This window comes from Neomonachus schauinslandi, chromosome 3 (genome assembly GCF_002201575.2).
Source record: "Neomonachus schauinslandi chromosome 3, ASM220157v2, whole genome shotgun sequence".
In the NCBI taxonomy this organism is placed as follows: domain Eukaryota; kingdom Metazoa; phylum Chordata; class Mammalia; order Carnivora; family Phocidae; genus Neomonachus; species Neomonachus schauinslandi.
Window position 1 is genome coordinate 190,179,619 of NC_058405.1, and position 24,439 is coordinate 190,204,057.

General features: G+C 50.1%; 1 protein-coding gene across 2 annotated transcripts in view; it reads left to right on the forward strand.

The window, feature by feature from the left end:
• Positions 1-6,393: 6,393 nt before the first annotated feature.
• Positions 6,394-24,439, forward strand: part of TRAF3IP1 (TRAF3 interacting protein 1) — a 62,262-nt gene continuing 44,216 nt past the window's right edge. Inside the window, exons 1-8 of one of the 2 annotated variants that reach the window (XM_044913462.1) lie at positions 6,394-6,570; positions 9,703-9,771; positions 10,168-10,329; positions 12,154-12,297; positions 12,400-12,822; positions 15,806-15,877; positions 16,825-16,900; positions 20,735-20,830. In XM_044913462.1, the coding sequence (XP_044769397.1) occupies positions 6,448-6,570; positions 9,703-9,771; positions 10,168-10,329; positions 12,154-12,297; positions 12,400-12,822; positions 15,806-15,877; positions 16,825-16,900; positions 20,735-20,830 (1,165 nt within the window). In that variant the 5' untranslated portion in view covers positions 6,394-6,447. The remainder of the gene's footprint in view (positions 6,571-9,702; positions 9,772-10,167; positions 10,330-12,153; positions 12,298-12,399; positions 12,823-15,805; positions 15,878-16,824; positions 16,901-20,734; positions 20,831-24,439) is intronic. The other variant, XM_021678978.1, reaches the window with a different exon arrangement.

Genomic DNA, 24,439 nt, shown 5'->3' on the forward strand with positions numbered 1-24,439 from the left:
GTGGCTTAGATGGTTAAGCATCTGCCTTCGGCTGAGGTCATGATCTCCAGGTCCTGGGATGGAGCCCCACGTCGGGCTCCCTGCTCAGTGGGGAGCCTGCTTCTCCCTCTCCCCCCACCCCCTACGCATGGTCTCTCTCTCTCAAATGAATAAATAAAATCCTTTAAAAAAATACATAAAAGTTCTTATTTATTGAGAAATAAATCTAAATTACAAGGAGGTATAAAGAAGCAGAAGAAATGTCCCATTATCCCAATTCCCTGATAGTCTCTGAAACCTTGAAATTGCTGGATATATTTACACACACACACACACACAGATTCACACTCACACACGTAGACATTTAACATTGCTGAGATCTCATTTTTTACATAACATTAGAGTTTGATTTTTTCATTTGAAATTATGGTATAAACAAACCATATTATTAAGAGCCCTTTGGAAAGAGCAGTTTTAGTAAGAGCATAGTCTGTTCAACATCCAGTAAATGGTTATTGAATGCCTGCATGTGTCTAACAATGTTGAAGGCATAAGGGACTCGTGGGTGAGCAAATCAACCAGGCCCCTCTACTCGTAGAACTCCCTTTCTGGGGGTAATCGGGGTGGGGAAAGAGAAAACAAAAGGGCAGATAGGAATAAAAAAATGACTTTCACAGAGTGGTAAGTACTTTAAAGGAAATAAGGTAAGATGACAGGCTGGGGAATTCAGATGTAGTCTATTTTTGATATTTCTGAGAGGTCACATGTGAGCTGAGACCCAAATAATAGCAAGTTTCCAGTCATATGAAGATCTGGGCGATAAGTGTTACTCTTATTCAGTTAAAGGGACCAGCAAGTGCAAAGGTCCTGAGGCAGAAATGATCTTAGCAAGCTTAGGAAGAAGGTTGTGTCTTCTTTTAGTCCAGGCTCAGTTAGAGAGGAGGGAACAAGGTCTTGCATGCCCGGCCCCTCAGGCTTCACACCATGGTGCCAGTCACCTTCCAGCTTAGCCAGGGCAGCACACAGCAAGGCACTTGACTGGCCCCCCAAACTGGTGCCTTCCTTTCTGAGCCTGTCAGGGAGTTCAGTCTTGGATCCAGGCCTGGTGAGGCTGTGTCCAGGCTCTGGGCCACTTCTCCTTTCGCCCATCCTTCCCACAGGCTGACCCACATCCTGGGCTCTTCCCCCCCACCCCCTCGCCCGGGGCCTTTGTCTCTGGGAATGTTTGCCTCTCAGGGGAGGAGAGGCAGGGTCTGGAAGCCCCTTGCTTTGTGGAGCTCTCTCTCATGGGGTGAGTCATGGCCTCTGTCATCTCCTTCATTCATGTGGAAATTGCTTATTTCAAGTGCATCTCCTGCCAGCTTTTTATGTCTCAAACGTTCTCTCTACTGTGATTTTCTATAGTTACGTAATCACTTGTCTGTTTTCACGAATGACTCTTTTTATGTTCTCTTTTCCTCTAATCCTTACATGACCCTGAGGTGCTCTGGGTAATTCAGCTACCCGCCCCCACACCGCCAGCCACCTGAACTGGAGACTCCCTACTGGCCTCTGGGCCCCTCCTGCTCCCCATTCTCCTGAGGTGGTTCCACGTCTCTTTCTTGGAGTCTGGAATCCTTAGCTGGGTCTTGTCCGCCCTGCTTCCCCAGGGCCTTGCACCTCTGCCCCAGTTGGTCTCTGTGTGGAGGGCGTGCCTAGGGGCAGTAGGAGGCCTCAGGAGGATGCACTATGTGATGGGGAGCATGTTCCTTTCCAGAGGCTGCCACACGCACTCCGTGGCCTGCTTCCCTCAGACAGGCCCTCAGTGGGGTCTGGTGACTCTGCTTCCTTGTCCCAGATCCTCTCAGAGACCCTCTCTCATGGCCCTTGGTCCCAAAGACAGGAGCAAGGCCTGTGCCTGCAGGCCTGCATAGGGCCTCCTTGGCCTACAGGGCTCCCCTACTTTCCACAAACTGTGGGAGAAACCAGAATCAGGCTTCCCCCTCGTGGGGCACTGGCTGGGATCCTCAGTGGACCTTCAGGGGCCAGAGAGCTCTCTGCGGCCACACCCCCTGTCCTCACTGCTCTGGGTGACTGACCAGTCATAGACAAGCAATACATTGCTGGTCACGGCTGTCCCATGGCCCCAGGCCCAGAGGAGGATTCTGTCTAGTGTGAACTTTGGAAGAACGGGGCTAGGTAGTGTCTGCTGGGAAGGCAGGGCACCTGAGGTCAGAGACCAGGATCAGTGACCTCCCTGAGTTCAACCCCCTCCACCCTTACTCAGGTCCACCCAGCCAGTGTTCAGAGTTCAGAGGTGGGTGCTCCTCATAGGGGCCTCTGGGCTCCCAGCTCAGCCATGGTGGGCAGATCAGGGAAGACGTCTGGGTCAGGACACTTTAGCTCTCAGACACCACAGCATCCTCTGTATGTGGCGCGGCCCCCGAAGGGCTCTACCTGCCCATCCTGTGAGAATGACATCCCACCCCCTCTCTCCCTAGCACCCAGAGGACAGCAAGCTGGTGCAGCTTTGCCTAAAGGCTTAGTCACTTTGGAGCTGTGGGCCAGCCTTCATGAACTAAGGGCCCAGCCCTGAAGAAGGACACAGTCTCACTATGGCCTACCCCCCTATTTAGAAGACTCCCAGGGAAGCCGGAGGGGGGCCAGGCAGTGGCAGGGAAGGGAGGCTACTATTGTTCTCCATGTGAATATGAAGTATTAGTTTCAGTGTGGACAAGCATGTTCAGAAATGACGGAACAGTTGGGAAACTATTTCATTCTTCTTCATGGAATTTGATGAACTGTTTGAAAACATTCGTTCTCGGGAAGCAGGACGTGTGTGTGTGTGTGATAAAGATAAATATGTGGACAATTAGGAGAACAATGGAGATCTGGGAGCCCCAGAAGGAGCCTGAGTCACAGTGTCCCCCATCACCCTGGACTGTTCCAAGGGATTGAACAGTCCTGCCCCTGCCTTGGGATGAGTCTGGAATGGAGCACCCAGTGCCGAAAGAGAGGGGGTAGTTGGGGAGATACATATGTAGGTGGTGGAGTTTCTAGAAAGTCAGGAAGATTTGACAAGCAGGGGTCAGAGGATGGAGGTGCTGTGGCCAAGGGGGTAGACCTGGAAGCTGGGGACTAGGGCTAGTACCTCAGGGCCACCCAGGAGGGAACACGTCTGAGGGTGAAATCTGCTGGGTGCTTTTTCCCCATGGACCACGGAATAGCTCTATCCAGTGAATGTTGCCAAATTCCTTCCCTTCTGGGTCATCATTCTCTTAGGTGGCTCCTAACTTCTCAGTAAAGTCTCGGACAGGCAGCCTGCTTGCGTGGTGAAGTGTGGGCAGAAGCCAGGTCGGCGCTGCTGGAGGGAGATGAGCTCTGGTGGCTCGCCTGGCCTCTGTCCGGGTGACCACAGCTCATGTGGTCCTGGATGCAGCTAGCTGCAGGGACAGTGATGTTCCCTGGAGCAGTGGACAGCAGAGGACAGTATGGATGGTGCTTACTAGAAGGTACATAGTTTTCCATGAAGTCCCCAGCACCTAGACAGTGCTGAGCACTGTTAACCTTAAAAATAAAACTGTCAGTTATTTTATCAGCAAAAATGGGTTTATTCTGGAATAGCAGAGAGTTCAGGGACAAGCACACTACAGCAAAACCATAGGCAAGTCCCCAGAACAAAGGAGAGAAATTCTCTTTTATAGAGGAAAGAGAGAGTTGGGAGGGCGGTTACAAACAAAAAGTCCATGGAAGGAAACTGGGAGCTGGAAGTGGCTTCTCATGGGCTGAGCTGTGACTGTCTCTCATTGGCTGGTCTGTTGCCAACTTTTCTTCCTGTGCCTGGATGGTAAGATAGTATCCATGTGCAAGGTCCTTCTGTTCCTGTTGGATCTGCAATTGATAACCCGTGCTGGGAATGAGAGCTCCTCCTGCTGGCCTCCTGATTCTATATGGTAAACCATGTTTCCTTTTATTAATTTTCACAGCACACAGCAGTGATTCATTGAACGTCCGGATACGTCTTTATGACTATCTTCACCGAATACATATGAATATCCAATGAGTACATGAAAAGAGTTCAAAATCACAAATCACTAGAGAAATGCAAATTAAAACCATAATAAGATATTATACCACGACTAGAATGACTGAAGTTAAAAAGACTGAAAAAAAAAAAAAAAAAAGACTGACCCATCACATCTTGGCAGGAATATGAAGCAACTAGAAATCACATACATTGCTGGTGGGAATGAAAGATGATGCCACCAGTTTGAAAACGTGGTAGCATCTTGTAAAGTTAAACATATTCTTAACATACAACCCAGAAAAACCACTCCTGGATATTTATCCAAGAGAAAGTGAGTAAGGGACAGGTGGGGCTAGGTAGGGAGAGATAGGGAGGGGGGTACAAGACCAGGCTCACAGAAATCCCAGATGTGGAAAAGTGCTGAGGCGTAAGAAACCAGAGATGAGAGAACATAACCAGACCACTTCCTTTGTCTCAAATGTCAGAGACGAGATATTGTTATGACAGTTACAGACTGACCATTAAAAGCTACGAAACTTCAAAGGAGAGGTAAACATGGTGCTATCAGTGGTAGAAACGTCAAGAAGATTTCAGTTCCCTGGTCAGTTTTCAATAAAAGACCAACCATAAAATCCCTCAGTGGCAACCCACTCGGGACCCCTCTCACTCTAGAGAGTTTTCTTTTCTGTTCTTACCTTCACTTAATAAGCTTTCACTTCACTTCACCTTTTTGTGTCCGAGAGATTAATTCTTCGGCTCTGTGAGACAAGAACCTTGCAACTGCAACAAAAGGAAAACTATGTTGGCATAGATCTGTATGTGAATGCTCTCAGCAGCATTATTCATAGGTAATCAAAACTCAAAAGAAATCCAAGTATCGATAAACTGGTGAATGGATAAACAAATTGTATTATGAAACACTACTCAGCTACAGAAAGGAATGACATATTAATGTATGTAGCACCATGGATGAATTTCAAAATCTTTATAAGAGAAAGAATTAAACACAAAAGACTATGTAGTGTATGATTCCATTTATATGAAACTCTGGAAAAGGTAAAATAATAATGACAGAAAGCGGATCAGTGGTTGCCTGGGGCTAGGGTGAAGGAGGAGATAGATTGCAAATGAGTAGGAGGAAATATTTTAGGGAGCATGAACTGCTCTATATCTTGGTTGTGGTGGCAGTAACATAAATGCATCAACCAGTATCCTTAAAATAGGTGAGGCTTATCGCATATAAATAATAATCAAATATAAATTTTAAGTTTAAAACCCCCCACAGCTAGATAGATACATCATGGGCAAATTTATAAAAACCAATGATAAGAAAATCTTGATACATACAGATACAGATACAACCAGATACATAGAACAAAGGACTAGAGCAGACTTCCCTTCGGAAACTATGTAATCCAGAAGCCGGTGGAGTAAAATCTGTAAAGTGCCCTAAGAACAAAAAAAGTTAACCCAGGCTTGCATACTCTGTGAAACAATCTTTCAAATGTGAAGTTGAAATAAACACTTTCAGACAAAGGAAAGGTGACAGCACTCATCACCAACTGACCTTTGCTAAAAGAAAGGAAGTTCTTCAGACAGAGGAACATGATGCCACATGGAAATTCGAGTCTATGCAAAGAATGAAGAGCACTGAAAAAGGTAAAAATAAATGTAAATAAAAGTTATAAAGATACAATTACCAGAGCGAAATGGATGAAGGGGGTCAAAAGGTGCAAATTTCCAGTTATCAAGTAAGTCATGGGGAGATGAGGGACAGCATGGTGACTATAGTTAACAATATTGTGTTACATATTTGAAAGTTGCTAAGAGTACACCTTGAAAGTTCTCATTACAATAAAAACTCCTTGTAACTATGGTGGTGGATGTTAACTAGACTTATTGTGGTCATCATTTTGCAATATATACAAATATCAAATAATTATGTCGTACACTTGAAGCTGATGTTCCATATATCAATTATTTGTCAATAAAAAAAGACTTAAAAATGCAGGGGCAATCAGCATCTTTTTATAAAAAAAGAACCCAAAACAGGTCACAGAGCTTCCAAATTGCTGGAAGGATTTCTGCAGTGAGCCGGCGCACGGTGGGTGGAAGACAGGTGGACGGAAGCACGGACACCTGGTAGAAGAATAAGGGCGTGGCTTGGTCCCGGTTGCCAGGCGCCGGCAGGACGTTTGGTCCTGACGTCTCGCAGCCAGCGCCGCGGGCAGGGGCGACGCCGGGCGCCGCGGCGCGTCCGTTGCTAAGGCCGCGCCGCCCTGGCGACGGGCGCCGGCCGCCCTGCGCACGCGCCGTGGCCGACTCCGGTGCACTGTGGGATGGGAGCCCGAGCGGCGCGTCGAGGCGGGAGCGGGCGGCGGCGGCGGCGGGGCCGGCGGCGGCCGGGGATCGCGGCTTAGGCTCTGCCGGCCGGCGGGGGCGCGGGCGCGGGCGGCGCCGCCATGAACGCCGCGGTGGTGAAGCGGACGCAGGAGGCCCTGGGGAAGGTGATCCGGAGGCCGCCGCTGACGGAGAAGCTGCTGAGCAAGCCCCCGTTCCGCTACCTGCACGACATCATCACGGAGGTGGGCGCCGGGCCCGAGGCCGGGTGCGGGCCGAGGGCAGCGACCCGGGTGGGGGTCGGGACCCAGGTGCGGGCCGGGGGCCGCGGTGCGGCCAAGGGTCGGGGCCCCGGGTGGGGGTCGGGGCCCTGGTGCGGGCCGGGAGTCAGGGCCCAGGTGGAGGTCAGGGCCCAGGTGCGGGGTGCAGGCCGGGCCGGGATCGGGGCTGGCGTTCGAACCGGACCTCGCATAGCCTAGCGCAGGCCCTGACAGAGGAGCGCCCACCGGGCCCAATTTCGCGGTGCCGCTGCGTGGAGTTCCTCGCCCTCAGCCCTGCTCTTTCCTTCTCACCCCTGCTCCTTCCTTCTCACCCCTCCTGCTGGGCCGCCTCTTCCGGCCCCTCAGGGAACATTCTTCTTTCCATACCGCTCTCGGATCTGTTAGCACACCTCTTCCACGCTGCCCGGCGGAGTCGTTTCTCTGAGTTTTTTCCCCCCCTTCAGTGCCTAGCTCGTGAAAGGTGATCAGAAATCGCTGGAGAATTACTGTGGTTTTTTGCGCCCCCCCCCCCCCCGCCCACTTTTTGTCCACACTACTCTGCATGGTGATCACGTTTGGGTGCTTAATAAACACCTGTGGATAAATTTATCGAAGGTGGTTGTGGTGGGACCCCCAGGGGAAAGCTATGAAAGAGCAGGTTGGTATTGGCTGATGAAGGGCACAACCTCACCTCCGTTGAGACTGGTTGTAACTTTTCCCCAGTGGGTGGTGAATTACCGAATGACGGAGGCAGTTACTTGTTTGTTGCCATATCCTGGGTGAGCTGAGCTGGGTAAGGTGCACAGAAGGTGCACAGCACACATTCATTGTTGAAGGAGGCTGTCTAGGCTCCTGGTAACTCATCTCCATGGTGCACCTAAGAAGGGTATTGAACTGAGGAACATGGGTGTGGTCTTTGGGACTTAGGAATCAGGTTGAACTTGCAGACTTCCCAGGGCTTTGCATGTCGGTCCTCAAACTTCATTTCTTAACTCTTTCCAACAGGTTGGGTGTATTATTCTCCACAAGCTTTGCTTTATCATTTGCTGTCTCAACTTAGTTTATAATGTGTGCCTCTGTGTTGAAAACCCTAACTGTGCTTAGAACTCTCTGGAATCCCACACACATCCCAGCGCTGTCTTGTCCAGCCTCCACCTCCTTCTGTAGCTGGGGCAACACTTCCACCTGTCTTGGACAGTGTTTGGGGAAGGGACACGGCTGTGAGGAGAGCCTGGTGGGAGCTGGGCTGTGCGCTGCCTTACCCATGAAGTAGGCAGGTAGCGCCCCCGAACCCAGAAGGGAAGAAGTGAGTTAGCCAGCAGGTGAGCCTGCCTGACTACAGCAGTTGTTACCATACCCTCACACTTGTATCTTCTGTGTTAGTCCTGTCTCCCCATTGAAATGGAGAGCCCGGGAGGAGGTAGCGGGGATAGGCCTCCTCCTTTGGGTCTTGGTGTGGCATTGGGCTCCTGGAAGGTCAGAGTGCCTCAGGATGGGGAAGGAGGAGGGACATTCAAGCAGGAATTGACTTGGTGGACCAGTAGCCAGGCTGTGTGGAAGCAGTTGCAGGTTCCCAATCAGGAACCAGTGTTTTCTTCCTAATCTAATTCTGAAATTAATTTTTCTGCCTGTGTAAAGGTAAATATATTAATTGTCACCTACTTGTTAGAATGATTGGCATATTGGAAAGCATTTTCAGGTAAGAGGTGAAGAGCCTCCTGAAAATTCTTAACTCTCTGAGTATTGTTTTCACAAGTCACCATATTAGTAATTTAGCTACAGCTAAACTAACTCTCTTTTTCATAAATCAAAGCATTGATCTTATAAGGTTAATGTTTCTTGTCCCTTAAAAGTATTGTTCACAATTTTAACTGCCAGCAAAGTAGGAAAACCCCAGAAGAGACAAAATGAAAAGGCTCTAGGAATATTCAGTGCGGGATACTCTTAATAGTCCATCTGTCTTCTCAGGAGAAATAATAGCACAACTCTTAGGTAGTTGATGAGGAATGAGAGCCAGTTTAATTAGTAGTGAGGTGTGCTTGGTCTCAGAGAAATAGCCTGATGTTAGCATGGGACTGTCTTTTTTCCAACAAACATGTCTTGCACCAGTACATATGCTTTATATCCATCCAGGACATACACGTGTAGGTGTATTCATGCTTCCTATATACAATGCAGCTGACATTTTCTTTTTTGAAAAAAAAAAAAAAAAAGCTTATTGCTACCCATTATGTTGATTTTACAGCAACTTCTTGCATTTTGAAAAACTCTGGTCTGAGAGAACGAGGAGCCTGGCTGTGTGTGGGTGCGGGGAGGAACAGGGAAAATCACCACCCCTAAAGCTGATTCAGGGTAATGGGGAGCTACAGGTTGACTGAGGGGAAGGACAGGCAGGGAGAGAACAAAATGACAGTTGCACAGAGCACCCCCCTGTTGTAGCAAGTGAGTGAGGAGAAAGACCTTTCCATCCAGGTTCAGAAACCCAGGCTGAGAAATTTCTGTTCTTTCCAGAATCCATTCTCTCCACTGGGCTTGAGTGACCCTTGTAAGATGCTGTCCCCCTGCCTCTGAACCTTTCAGGGCCTCCTCGTAGTCCTTAGGCCAAAGTCCGTATTCCTGAGCATCTTTGAAGGCCATCTGGGTCAGGCCCTGCCTGCTCTGGCCCCGCCGGACTCTGGCCTCAGGCTCCTCCTGCCCTGAACTTTTTTTGCTCCCTTGAATGGGACCCTCTGGGCCCAGGACCTTTTGCAGGGATGGTTTAGCCTGGGACATGGGTCCTAAACACCCCCGCCCCCCCACTCAGCCTGTGGTCTCGGTGTAGATACCATGTCTTCTGGGAAACTTCCTCTGACACCCTCGCCCCTCCTGTGTTTGGATTAGGGACTTAGCACCCCGCAAGTCTTTGAGATGTTTACCCGTCTGCACCTCCAGGCTGGCTTCTGCCTGGGAAAAGGCCTTCCCGTATAGTAGACACTCAGAAGCTTGTTGAGTAAGTGAAGGAATTAAATCCTGGGTATGGATGGACTCCGACAGCTCCTGACAGTGTGGGGTTCAGGGAGTGAGGGTGATGAAGAGGCTGCCCTGTGAGGTGCTGACCACGGCCTTGATCTTTTGAAGGTGATTAGGATGACCGGTTTCATGAAGGGTCTCTACACAGACGCCGAGCTGAAGTCCGATAACGTTAAGGTAGGCTCGGGGGTGGCTGCCCCTCACCCTAACAAGTGGGTTTTCTGTAAGCTGTGAACTGGATGTGTGTCATTTATATGCTGATGTGTGTTGAAATACAAGGTTGATTAATTTGTGAATTGTGGTATACCCTTTCTCATTTCATTTTCTTATTTTTGCCAACTGCATATCATGCTAATTTTATCCACTGAGAAATGGAACTAGTGTTTTAAAGGTTTCTGCTAGCCTACTACCAACTAAAATTAAAAGCCGTAATGTTTTTTTTTTGTTACAAAGAGTTAGTATTTCCAAATCTGACATGATATAAATAGTAACTGTGCCTGTTGAGCATACCGAAGATGGTGGAAACTTTTTTGGAAGTACTTTTTATTTGTATTTTAAATGGAAATCTTTCAGGATAAAGATGCAAAAATTAGCTTCCTTCAGAAGGCCATAGACGTGGTGGTGATGGTTTCAGGAGAGCCACTGTCCGCAAAACCAGCGCGGATTGTGGCCGGGCACGAGCCTGAAAGAACAAACGAGCTGCTCCAGAGAATTGGAAAATGCTGTCTCAGCAAGGTAATGCGGAGGTGCCAGAGTTTAGACCCAGCAGTCCTGAAAGACAAGACGGGATGGTAGGCGACCGCAGGGTAGTGGGCAGTGTCTCAGGAAGGAGTGTTTGGTGGTGTCTGCCAAGCGCTGTGCTTTGGAGCCTCAGAGTTCCAGAAGGGGTGATTAAAACTATACAGTAAAACAAAGGTACGCCAAGTATGAATGAGGGAACTTCACAGACACTGGCTCTTGGGGCAGGGGCAGGGGCAGGGGGCGGCATGCCCGGCAGCCAAGCCCTGCCTGCCTTCTCCTTGTGGGCCTCCTTCCAGGGTAGGGTCTGGGGGCTGGAGGACCTGCTGTGCTGCTTCTTTGGGGCTTATGGGACGCTCCTGTTCTCTGCCTGCCTTTCCAGCCTCCAGGGTCTGCTTCTCTCCTTCCATTCCTTCCTTCCACTCTCCTCCCTTCCCCTTGCACTCTGTTCTTCTGGTCCTCTTTCCCTCCTGGCTATTGACAGCAGAGCTGTGCCACCTTCAAAGTAATCCTGAGTCTCTTGTGTAGGGACTGATTCGCTACTTCCTGAGATCCTCACTGTGGGTTGGAAACTTGGCATCTCTGCTTAGATCCAGCCCAGGCTGTCCTCACTAGGGACTCCAGAGGGCATCTAGGTTTGGCGGTGCCGGCAGGGCGTCTCCAGGGCCTTTCTTCTTTGTGGGAGCCGCATCGCCCCCGAGGGCAGAGGGCATAGCTAATAGAGCCCTTCGTGTACCTGTTGGGTTGTGGGCTGGGGCTAACTTTCCATGTTACCAAAATGGGAAAGAGGGTGGGTTTCAGCTCACATGGCAGGGGTGGGGGTGGGAGGTGGTGGCTCCAAGGAGGCCTGGAGAGAGTCTTGCCCTGGTCTGCATCCAGATCTCAGGCTCGGAGGCACGCAGCTGATTTTGCCAGTGCCCTGGCTTCTGTACCCAGTGCCCACCCCTGCATCCTTTCTGTTACTTCTCTTTCAAAGCACATTTGACTCCTGTCTTCCCTGCTGAATCCTTTGCCAGCTTCCTGTTGCCTCTGGGCCCAGCCAGCTACGTGGCATGGCTCACAAGCGTCCTCAAGAGCTGTGGCTACGCCCTCCCCTCCAGTTCCTTCTCAGCTCCCGCACCCGTGCCTGCACCCTGAGGCCCCTTGCACTGGTCAGGACCCCTCATTTCTTCGTCTGGCAGCAGTGGGGGATCGGTTGCTGGTCTGGGAGCCCTGGCCTTTGCTCTCTCCCAGGCTGGCTTAGGCACACCCATGTTTAACTGCTGCATCTGGCCTCTCCCCCGATACACAGCGTGTCCTCAACCTGGCGTCTAGTGCCTGGCGAGTGATGGTCACTCAGTGCGTCCTTGTGGAATGAGTGTGTGAGCGAGTGGGATTCCTGCCTGGAGGTGTTCAAAGCTTCTGCGCAGAGTCAGAGATGCTGCAGAAGGGTTTTGGCGTGTGATGGAGCTTGAGTTAGATCATTCTGTGGGGCCCTGTCAGTGCCAGCCTCTGACCTTGTGAGAGGTGTAAGGCGTTTGTGGGGTCGCGCACAGCGCTAGGCTGTCCTTGAACGACACACACGTCCACACTCGACAGCTCAGGGGATTGAAGTGCGATTTGCTTAGCTAGGGTCTGCTCTGCTGTTCACGTGTAAAGTGTTGGAGGTGATGCTGTACTTGGTGATGGCAGCATTTCCTTCTAATATTTTATCCTTTGACTTTCATGTCCACGTGTTTAACGTGTTTAGTGAACCGTCTATGAATGCAGATGCTCGCATTTGTCACTTGTGTTGATCTCATTTTCACTGTGTGTTTAATTTCCTCCCACTTGGACTGCAAGCTCTCCAGCGACGAGGCGGTGAAGAGAGTGTTGGCTGGAGAGAAGGGGGACCTGAAGGGAAGGACCTCACTGACGTCAAAAGCTCAGGAATTGGACAATAAGAATGCACGAGAAGAAGAGCCCAGAGTTCATAAAGATAAAGAGGTGACTTGCAAATTGCACATATTCAAAAATGAAATAATGAGTCTTTTTATAGTTCAGGTGAAGACATTTGTAAGTGATATTGTTGTTTGACCTTCTTTCCAGGATAAAAGGAACTCTGAAATAAACGAGAGAAGTACAAGCAGAGATCAAAAACAGAAAGAAGAAGTGAGGGAAGAAAGCAAAGCAAGAGAGAAGGACAAGGAGAAGGAGAAGACGAAGGAGACCGACCGTGACAGACATAAAGATCCTGAGCGAGACAAGCACCGAGAGGGGGAGAGAGAACGAGTCAGAAACCGGGCCAAGCAGGACAGAGACCGAGGCAACAGGGACCGTGACAAAGACCTGGACCGCGCAAGAGAGAAAAGGAACGAGGGAGGAAAGGAGAAAGAGAGGTGGAAAGACCGGGAGAGGGAGCGCGAGCAGGACAAGGCCCGGGACAGGGACAGGCGGAGGGTGAAGGACGGGGAGCACTCCAGAGACCCCGACAGGGAGAAGACCAGAGAGCACGACAAACCTGACAAAAAGGTAAAGTCCTGCTTGAAAACCTCTGTCTTTAAGAAGAGTTTGTGGTGTTCTCGAACGTGTTTCCCGTCTTTGTCGCCGTGTGATTGGGACTCTGCTTCTCTCCAGCACTGCGGTAAAGTGAAGCCACTCGGGCATTCCCAGTAGAAACCCAAACCGACACCAGTTTTTGCTGGGGTTCCGAGGTGCACTGTTCTCGCCTCGGGCTGAGTGTGTGCATTTGGGTGTTTTTTGAAGACAGGGGGCCCACTCCGTAGCTGCGTGAGCGGTCCTTCCGAGCCGCCTCGGTCGTGTGCGTGCTCCTGGGCACGGCTGAATTTACCAAGGCTCAGGGCTCCTCTCTAAGTCTTGTGGGCGTTAGCAGATACGTACAAGGCCTCTGTTACTGTAATTTTTGTTTAATTAAATTTTCAGGTAAATTTATGATTGGCCGGAAAATTTGTTTGGTTTCAGTGTTTTCTAAATGTGCAAGTTACTTTTGGGGTCACTACAGCTAGTTCAGGTCCCCGTCAGGGCTGGCGCTGCTCATGCCTGTTCTCGTGGGGACAGCACATTAGGAAGTGTCTCCGGAAGGCTGTGGGAATCTCTTGGTCTCCAGCTGCTAGGAGGGAGGGAGCGGAGGTCTGGGGAGGTTCAAGATGTGCCCACGAGACGCAGCGGCGTGGGGAGGGGCGAGGCCTGCGCTGGCGCTCGTGGCTCGTGCACCTGGCTCTGTGGCATATTGTGTCTCAGGCTGTGGCAGTACCAGGGGTGAGGGGCCGCGGGACTGACCCTTAGAGAGCCTCGTGGTCTCCCATGAACGCCCTAGAGTAATGGGCCCCGTGAGACAGGTCACAAAAACCCGGCTTCCCTTAGGAGTTTTAGGAGTAACAAAGGCGTTCCCCATCTCTTGCCTCGTTGTAGAGGTCCGAGGAAAGGTGTTTCTCACCAGCCTGAATTCTCTGAGGCACTAGCGTGCTCCCGTGTGTTTTCCTGGCGTGAGGCAGCTGCCGAGGGGCATGGCCTCAGCCCTCCAGGTTTTCCGACGAAGTTTCCCATGCTTCACGTTCACGAAAATTGCTGGTGCCGTGAGGAGTGTTTTTAATAGAAAGCTAATTCCAAAGAGAAGTTTTTATGGGGGGTCTGTGGGATTCTGGAGCCCAGCGGCAGTGACGGCTTGGCTTCGAGCGTGTGGGGCCAGGGCGCAGGGTCCGGGCCTCTGCTCCGGGCTGGTCCGCGTCCCCCCGAAGTCGGCCTTGCGTAGAACTTCCGTGGTGGTTTTGCTGGGGCAGCATCTGGGGGGCAGCGCTTGCCCGTGGCAAGGACACCCCGTGTGGGCCACCTCCCAAGGAGGCTCTGGGGAGGCAGAGACACCCTTCTAACCCGCCTCTGCTGGTCTTCACCCTGCGTCAGATCCCTTGATTCTCCTCCATTCGATTCCCGTCTGGAAGAGACACTGCTGGGACCTTCTCAAGCCCCTCAGGCGGTGTATGAAGAGAAGGTGAAGTAGTAGGTGTGTGCAGAGTGTCAGGTGTGGCGGTAAAGGACCAGGTATCCAGGCGGTGTGCGCGGCGCCCCTCACCCTCAAGGGGACAGCCTGGTGCCTCCAGCAGGAAGTTAGGGAAACGCATCAGGGTTGAACTCGACAGTCATCCCTTGCTTTTCAGTCTTCATGGGGCACGGGGTCTGAGGTCTAGTCTCTTCTAGTCCTTACATTAGGACGTGTCGGTCAGAGACTTGACTGTAGCTATGAGCTGGGGTTCCCAGGTTCTTGTACTTCCTTTCGGGAGTATTTCCCTTTTTTTTTTTAACACCTCAAAATTTATTTATGTATTTTAATTTGTCTATTAATAAATAATGTATTATTTGTTTCAGGGGTACAGGTCTGTGATTCATCAGTCTTACACAATTCACAGCACTCACCATAGCGCATACCCTCCCCAGTGTCCATCACCCAGCCACCCCATCCCCCGACCCCCCTCCCCTCCAGCAACCCTCAGTTTGTTTCCTGAGATTAAGAGTCTCTTGTGGTTTGTCTCCCTCTCTGGTTTCGTCTTGTTTCATTTTTCCCTCCCTTCCCCTATGATCCTCTGTCTTGTTTCTCAAATTCCTCATATCAGTGAGGTCATATGATACATGTCTTTCTCTGTTTGACTTATTTCACTCAACATAATACCCTCCAGTTCCATCCACGTCGTTGCAAATGGCAAGATCTCATTCCTTTTGATGGCTGCATAATATTCCATTGTATATCTATACCACATCTTCTTTATCCATTCATCTGTCCATGGACATCTTGGCTCTTTCCACAGTTTGGCTATTGTGGACATTGCTGCTATAAACATCGGGGTGCACGTACCCCTTCGGATCCCTACTTTTGTATCTTTGGGGTAAATACCCAGTAGTGCAATTGCTGGATCATATGGTAGCTCTATATTCAACTTTTTGAGGAACCTCCATACAGTTTTCCAGAGTGGCTGCACCAGCTTGCATTCCCACCAACAGTGTAGGAGGGTTCCCCTTTCCTGCACCCTCGGGAGTATTTCCTGAGGGAGAGTCTGAAGCTTTTGCTTGACGAGAACCCTCCATTGGAAAGTGCCCCGCCCCCGCCGGCCCCAGAATGAGCAGGGGCCATGTTTCCATGGTGGCTGGTAGTTTCTCCTGTTCACTCCTTCCCACATTTCCAGATTCCCCATGTTTTCCTGGGCGTTTCCAAGAGGTTTGGCCTCGGGTGGGCATCCCACTGTCCCACTCTTCCATAGCTTCCTGGGAGGCACCGCCCCACCCCCCTGTGCCCCCGGTCTGCCCCACCCGGAATGATCCGGACGGCCCTTTGGGATGAGGGCTGCATGCCAGCCGCAGATACTCAGGCCTGGAGTGGGATGGATGCTCTTAAGGGAAGGGTGATCTTGCTGCTGCTCAGCTAGAAACATCTGGCACCTAGTTGTGTTTTTGGATGTAACAGATTTGAATAATTCTAGAATGTGACGATTTTTTTTCTTAACAGTCCTCAAGCTCAGGGGAGGTGTCTAAAAAGCTGCCAGATGGATCTTTGAAAGATTCCAAAGCTGAAACAGAGGTAAACTTTAAAAAATAATTTCAAGGGACATAAACCGTGGCTGTGTTGACGTGGCGACTGCCATGCTGTGGTCTCTTCTAGTCTGTGGAGACCGGGGGCTGGGGACGTGGCGCAGGCTCACGCGTGAGTCCCGGCTTCTGTGCTGGGCTCCTGGCTTTCCTCATACAGTTGTTTGACAGGTGTGACGTATGGGGTACAAAGGGATGGGGGAGTCATTTGGGAGAGGGTCTGGTGGAGCTTCAGGTGAGTCTGGGAGAGGATCCAGTCACCAGGCAGACTGGGACAGCTGAGGTGCTGGAGGGATCCCTCTGAGCTCTGCTTGGCCTGTGTGGGGCCCCGTGGTGCGTGTCCTGTGGCTGGGGCGCAGCCGAGGCTGGGCCACATCATCTCCTCGTCTCCAGGCCATGGAGGTTAGACTCAGCCCAACTTTCCTAAAGCACTTTGCATTTTAGAGAACGCGTCCAGGCAGCTGCAGGGAAGACGGACCAGGTGCGGTGTGGAGGCTGAGAGGCCAGCTAGGAGGGCATTATGGCAGGCTGAGCAAAACCTTCTGGCTGGTGTGTGCTCTGTTTAAACGTGTGTATGTTTGCACTCAGAATTGTCACAGATGCATGCGAGTAATTAGCATATAGCAAAGGAGATGGAGTTCTCATAAACACATCTGATAAGACGGTGCTTCTCAGTGTGGTTGGCGGATTGCTGGGCTTTGGAGAGCTTTGCAGAAAGATGGATTTCCAAATTTAGAGTGAAGGAGGTCTGAGTGTCCTCTGTTCACCCTCAGGTCTGGGGTGCTGAGCTGTGCTCAGCTGGTATCCATTCCTCTTTAGGGGATGGTGGTGTTCTGTTTCCTCTTTGTTCTTCCTTGAGCAGAGCTTGACTAGTAAATCTACTCAAGGCATTGCTGTGTCATGCACCAACTAATTCTTTTCCATTCTCTTTTCTTTAAGACTGAGATTTCCACTAGAGCATCCAGGTCGGTGACAACAAAAGCATCAAAACGGCGATCCGAAAATTCCATGGAAGGTACTGCAAATTTATCATACAAGGAGCTGAAAATATGGATATTAATCACAGTATCTGGTAGAAAAAACATCCTGTGGCTAGACGGCAGATCTGCCGTTGGGGGGGATAAACAAAGACTATGTGAAAAGGATGAAGATATGTCTCTCTCTCTCTCTCTCACACACGCACACGCACGCACACGCATGCACACTCACGCACACGTCTGCGCGTACATGTGTGAGCCCAAGACACCAGTGGCTGGTAGTAGCACCTCTTTGCTGGAGATCTGTTGCAATCTAAAAGATGCGATCGAATTTTAACTTTCCAGAAATGGTTATCAGTCACCCATGTTTCACTGACTCTTGTCATTTGAAGTGGTAGGCTTCAAAGTAATCCCGACTCGGTGGCCAGCAAGAGCATCCTGCTCGTGGGTGACGTTCATGCATTTAAAAAACAGCAGGACCGATCCCTGGGAGCCGTGCTACTGAGAGCTGAGGTTGAAGCGAACAGGCCTGGCCGGGGGTTTGCCCAAGGGTGGCACCGGTTGAGCCCGACCAACAAGCCGGATGGGGGGTCCGTCCAGGGCGGGCAGGTGCTGCTGGGGGCCGGTATTGTTGCAGGTTTTCAGGTGAAGTGTGAGGTTACTTTGAGTAGTGGTAGTGTCTGAAACATCGTCCTTTTCCTAAATGGTAAGAGTTAGAGCCGCACGGCAGGAGTGCCGCAGTTGGAGTTTCTCATGTGGACGTTACGCTGAGACAGAAAGCCCCACTTCAGAACAGTACGTGAGGCTTTCGTGAGCTTGCCCCTCTGCGGGCGTCTCTGCGGACAGGGATGTTGGCGGGGTCGGCTGCGGGGTGAGCCGACCGTGCCCCCAGCCCTACACCTTTTCCACGGTGTCCAAGGCTTGCTGCTGAGTCTGGGAGGGGAAAAACGAACAGTGCTGTCTCTTTTGAATTGCTAGTGCAATTGTGCATTTTTATGTGTGTGAGTAATTTGTATTGGCTCCTCGGGCTTGTCTGTTCTCTGTGGGATTCCTCACTGCTGTGATGGCTGTTTCAGTGTTGTTCTTAATTGGCACAAGCTCACTGTATGTTAAGGACATCCGCCAGTTTGTCTCCCCCCCCCCGCCCCCCCCCCCCCAGTTCATTTCTGTTCATTATGTTAGTTCCTGATTTGCCTGAGTGTTTAATTTTTATGCACTGGAAATGGCCAGTCTTTTTTTTTTTTTTTTGTAGTTTGTCCAGAGATTTGAGAGATGAAGATTTGTGTTTTGTCATGCGTTTTTATATTTAATCTTTTTAGTTATTTCTTATTTTAATTCATGGTGTAAGGTGATGCTCTCCATTTCAGAGTAACTCACGAGGTGTTCCAGAATCATTAATTTTAAGCCCTTTTATGTGCTTACTCTTCCAGATTATTTTAAAACCATTGAGTCAAAGAATCTCCCCATCCACAAACAGAACTAATAAATTTATCAGGATTGAGTTGGACTCTAAGTTAAACTTATGCTTTCATTATTTGGGGAAGGTTGGATACTTCTGATTCCAAGTTAGTATGGGAGTCTCCCTATGCATGTGCTGGGCTGTGTCTGTTAGTCACGGGTCACGACAGTTTGTTTTTAGTTTGTTTAGAGATGGCATCTTCTTAGTGATGCCAGTGATGATTGCTGGAGTGTAGAAGTGTCATGGACTGTGGTCACTGCACCGCAAACCTCACCTTGTGTTCAATCTTAGCCCGCAGTTCTTCTGTTGAATTGTGATTTTTTTGTAAGCTGACAGTTGTTACTGTCTTCTTTTCTAGTAACTTGGGGCGTGTGCATCTGAGTTTGCTGGCGATTGCGCCATAGGGCTCCTTTTCTGTGGCCTCTTAGAGAGAGAATTACAGAGGTTTGCCGGCTTTCTGAGACTAGCTTTCCCCAGCTGTCGATAAGCTCGTGGACTCTTTCCTTCCCTGCCGGTGAGCTGGGCGTGGACCTCACCGCACATCCTCCCCCAGCACGGCTGGTGCTCCACCCTGACCTTCTGCCTTACTTAAATGGGCCGCATGTGGGCGAACGTCCAGCATTCAGAAGGTGTAGGAGGCACAGGACCTCCATGTTCTGCCCGAGGGGAGAAGCCTTGCATTTACTAGAGTGTGGGGTATCATGTTTGTTAAACATATTTAGAATCTTAAAGCTATTGTAGAATCTCTATAGAATCCAAAAAAGTTTCTTCATAAGAATATGATACTTTTGGCTTATTATTAGGTAGCACATTATAGCAGAATAATGTACTATGAGTGGGTATACTATGCAGAATTACAAATTAAGCTTAATACAAACTTTAATTATGCAATTTCATATCAGGAAGAAGGGACTCTAGAACGAGTGAAAATAGTCTTTCCCCTGAAAAAGAACGTAACTCTTCCTACAGTAAAGCTAAGAAGGAGCATGCCGTGAAACAGCTCGGTAAGGCAACGCAAGTGGAGCCCCCAGTGGAGGCTGCGAATGTCGGGGAGTCGGAACCTTTGCTTCCCTTTGACCACCGAGCTGGTGGAGCCCTGTGGGTGGAGCCCTGCTGGACACGGGGCCTGGGCCCAGAGCGGAGCAGGGGCAGAAGGGCACGTAAGCCCTGCCCGCTGAGCTCTGGGGCCACCCCAGCCACCTGCCCATTTCCTCCAAGTCAGTCACGGGCTGGGATTGTCCCCTTGAGTCTTCCTTTATTTGTTCTGCAGATATTTATGGCGTACCCGCCCTTCTGGGGCACATAATGTGGAGGGACAAGTCAGATGATCAGGAGACCACAGGGTGTACACTTTCATGTTAGCGATGAGTCTTCTGATGGAAAACGTAGCCGAGAGGGGTGGGGATGTACGGGCGGGTGCACAGGCAGAGAGGCTCTGAGGAGGGGACGTCTGGACAGGGAGTTGACTCGGGTGAAGGAGGACATGCAGGTGTCCAGGAATGGGCAGAGGCCCTGAGCTGGGGACAGGCTTGCCTGTTTGAGTGGCAGGAGGCCCAGCAGTGAGGCTGGGCAGGGTGGGGGTGGGGGGACACGACACGAAGAGAGAGAAGAGGCTGCATGAATAGGCAGGCCCGAGGTGTTGGGCCACGGAGGCCGAGAGTTTTGTAGTGAGTGTGAGCAGAAGTCCTTGGAGGACAGTAAGCAGGACAGAGGCGTGATTTGACAGGTGTTAGAATCATCCCCTGTTCAGAGTGGAGAGAGGCAAGTACAGAGGCTGGACAGCAGTTCGTGTCCAGGTGAGACTGACGGCCAGGACCCGAGTGTCACTGGTTGAGGACGTGTTTGATGGAAGGGATGACAGAGTGGCTGGGTGACTGGGTGGTCCTTGTTAGGAGAGGGCACAGCGAAAAGATCCGTGGAAGGGTCTGGGCAGCCACGTGGTGCTGTTGCTGGAGTGCGAAGGCTTTGGGAAAAGCCAGTTGCTGGGATGGGGGACAACGCCACGCATTCTGTTTCCCACAGGTGGGATTTGAGGTGCCTGCAGTGCAGCCTAGTAGTGTGTCAGGACAAGAGCGGAGCCATTTGGGGAGGGAGTTGGGGCGACTGAAGGTGAAATCAAAGAAGTTGGGGTTTTTTACATGGTGGTCTTTCCTGCCGTCACATGAAGATCCATGTGAAATTAGTGTAGGGGAGTGTGGAGATAAAGATGGTGAACCCCAGAGCCGGCCAGGACCCACGGGGTCCTGCTCGGAGAGCCCTGGGAGGGAGGAGTGGCGGTGGGGGGGGCCTCCTGTGACCCCGGAGGGGACGAGGTAGTGTGAGCCTGGTGTAAACCCCTGTTTGTCCCGACCAGAGCACCCGCATATAAAAACTTCTACAATGTTTTAATCTGTCGTTAACCATTTTACGTCAGGAAGAAAGGAAGATACTATTTCAGCTAAAATGTTAGATCCCCTAGTGTCTGGATTAAATCATGAAGCAGATCAGGAAACTGCCACTTCAGAAATCGGTAAGAAAAAGGTATTCTTTAGTTTACGTTCCTCACCACCTTGATATGAAATATTTACCCCTCAGCATAGTTACATATTTTATTCTTCTAACCAAGAGAAAGTGAAGATCAGAAATCACTTATATGCCACTTGCCTTAACTTCCTGAATTATATGATAAAGAATATTAACTCAGTTTTAGTTAACTTTTACATGCTTTTGTATATGTAACTTACTTTTGCATCTAGATCAAGATGCTTTCTTTATCTTGCTGTTGGAATTTTACAAAATGATGTGGGTGGTCAGAAATGGTCGTTCAGCTCTCCCATCCTGCTTTGCTGTGTTGTGTTGAGAAAATGCCCCATAATAAAGATTTTAAGGTGCTTGCCAGGGCGCGCTGGGGAGGTTGTTCCCCGGGGCTTTGCCCTCTTCTGTTGCAGTGTGCGCACGCATCCTCGCCTGCTGGGGTGGAGCAATGAGACCTGTGAATTGGGAATTTCAATGGGGTAATCCTGGGTGAAGATCAGTATTTGCTGTCTGTGATGTTAAACTAAATTCTTCAGAAATATTAAAAATCTTGAGTGACATTTAGGGGAAAATATAGTGTAAATCTTCGCTCCAGGAAAAGACAAAAATTTGTCTAGTCTGGCTGAACTTGTATCGCTTTGATTTTTGAAAATTCTGCGCCTGTAGCTAGAATAATGGTAAGTGCATCTTTGAATGCGAGTGAGCGCTTTCCCTTTAAGAAGTTGAGCTCGAGAGCAGGTGTGTTTGCAGGCAGCTGCTGCATCCTTGGCTCAGCAGGGGCGCAGCGTAAAAGGGGTCCTCTTCGAAGGCGGTCCTCTTAGAAGGCGGTCTTGACTGATCTTACTCCAAGCAGGTCAGCCTTCCGTGGTTTATCTAGTTCCTCAGCGGTGTGGGGTGACCGACTGGGAGGTGCTGAAGGGGAGCGGGATGGGTTCTCACTGAGGAACCCTCACCGCGGGCTCGCAGGGTGCGGTTCACCCGCATCCTGTGAGAGTGTACGTGTTCCCTCCCTGCAGGACCCTCTCCCGGCTGTGGGCCGGTCCAGCCTGGTCCGAGCAGGGAAGCACCGGGCAGTTCCTGTGCGGCAGGAGAGGGCCTGGGTGGTGCTGCCCCTGTGGGCAGATCTGCCCTATCCCAGACCAGCGGGAAGATCCGTTCCTCCCGTTGCCCGCCTCTTGGCCTTGAGCTAGCTTCATGGGTACGTTCTCTGAGCCACAGTGACCTCGTGGTAGGTGGGTCTAGAAACACCTGCCTTGAGACTCAGGGAGATGTCTCCATACAGTGGCTGGTGTGTCCCAGGTGTGCCTACGGATCTGCTTTGTAGATCCCACTTTAGTGACCGCGAGCCCTACGTCAGGTGAGGCGTGTCATGCTGAGATGGTATCATGGATTTAAAATAAAGTGCACTGGTTATTCAGACATGTATCCTCACTTTGTAGACACTAGGTACACCTCAGTGTCCAGGGAGCGGGAGCCCTGCAACACCCGTGGTTCTCAGTGGAGAGCTTGGCGGACATTCGAGCGGAGCCTGGCGCCACCTAGTGGCCAGAGGGGGGTCCTGCACCCCGGCCCCGGCTGGTCCTGGGACCCTGGCGCCTCCTCCCCTCCCCCGCCCCTGTCTTCCCTGTGCTGCCAGCCATTTGACTTCTGGGATTCAGGGTTTGTCAGCGGTTGTCACAGCTGCTGATTTTCTCGTCGAGTGTGATTTCCAGATGCAGGGCCTAGGTCGGTCAGGGAGCCTTTCCTCACGCATGCCCTTCACCTTGAGCTTGTAAGCCCCGCCCCCGCTGGGCCTGCAGGCCTGGGCCAGCCTGCGCCTGATGGCGGCTTTGTCTTTCAGGGATGCTGGAGAGCTCGACAAGGAAATTACCCACTGCTTTCTCAGACACGAACCATTTCTTCCCTGCCCCCTCGGAATGCCCGCTGTGTGATGAGCCTCGTTCTCTTCAGTCGTTTGATGGTCCGGGTTCTCCTGGAACCCTGTGCCTCCATGTGTCTTCACCTTGCTTGGGTCCCGTCACTCATGTCTGTTTTATCGTGTGAAGTTTTTTATTATGAAAAATGCAGAGAAGTAGGAAGAGTGATGAGCACCCTTCGACCTCTCACACAGATTCAGTGGTTCTAATGCCTCGTCATATGTGCTTCATCTAGAGCCATGTATTTTTATGAATGATTTCAAAGTGTATCAAAACACCCTAACACTTTAAATACTTCAGCCTACAGCTCAAAAAACAAAAAAGACCTGCTCAGACACAGCCACAACATTATTGTTGTCTCTAGCAGGGTGACGGTTCCCCAATAGTACTGAAATCTTAGTGACTCAAAAGTGTTATTTTTCAAAAAAAAACCAGGATTCCATTAAGATGAACACACTGTGTATTTTTTATTCTATTTGTCTTTTTAAATGACTCGAATCTCAACAGCCCCCCCACCCTCTGTGCGCCCCCACCTTGCCCTTTTAGTCTCGCACACTGGCTTTGGAAGAGATGAGGTTGCTTGTCTTGTAGAATGTTCCACCCTCTGGACACGTCCATTTCCTTGTGATGTCGCTTCATATGACATTGCTCTCCCCCCCCGCTTCTCCCCATGTTTCTGTTTGATCTAAAGGCCTCATTAGATTTGGGTTGGAACATCTGGCTTCGCTCTGACCCCTACATAGGCAACACTGTGCCTTTATCTTGTGTCCTATCTGGATACACTAGTGTTTTTGCGTCCCATAACAGGGTGCTGAGACTGATCGCTGGGCCAGGTGGAGCCCCTCACTTTAAGGCCTGGTTATTTGTTTGCATTTACACTTGGATGTAGTTAGCAGCTCTGTGCTGCTAAAATTTGCGCAGCTCATGGGCACAGTGGGAAGCTGCTTGGGGCTGTGTTGTGGGCTGTACCTGGTGAGTCTCAGGGATGGTAACTGACAGATGGGCGCTTGGCCAGGCACAGCGCTCCCTGCTTTATAAAGCATAGGATCTCTTTACGAGAGCACCGTAAGCTGGGGCAAACTGGCTCGGAAGAGGCGAGGAGCCTGCTCAAGGTGCAGCCTTGGGGCACTGGAACTTAGGAAATCAGGACGCCAAGGCCCACATCCTTACCTGCCAGGTTCATTCATTACTGATAATTCAGACAACAGATTTTTTTGCCAGTTCATAATAATTTTTATATTTTATGGGTGTATTATTTATTTTCTTTAAAGCTGCTATTTGGCAGACTGGTTAGTCTGTCCTCTATGATTAAGAATTGATTGTATATTATTAAAATTATTATTATAGTGTGTATTATTATTAGTATTATTGGTTGTAGCTTGTTTTTCTGTTGTGTTTGTGTATCAGAGTTTTAGTAAAGTTTAAAAATATTAGGAAAGATGTTAAAACAACCATCATAGGCCTCTCAAAAAAAAAAAAAAAGAATGTCACTAGACATTTGAAGAGAGGAAATGGGGCAGAGTGTCATCAGTCCCCTCCAGGTCTGTACAGAAGTTGTTGCATTTGGAAGTTACTTATTGCGCTGGTAGGTTTTGAACAGTGTAGGAAATTTTTGACATTTTCAAATAAAACGTAACAATCTGAAATTCTTGCATGTTTCTTTAAAAATAGATAATCTACAATTGCCA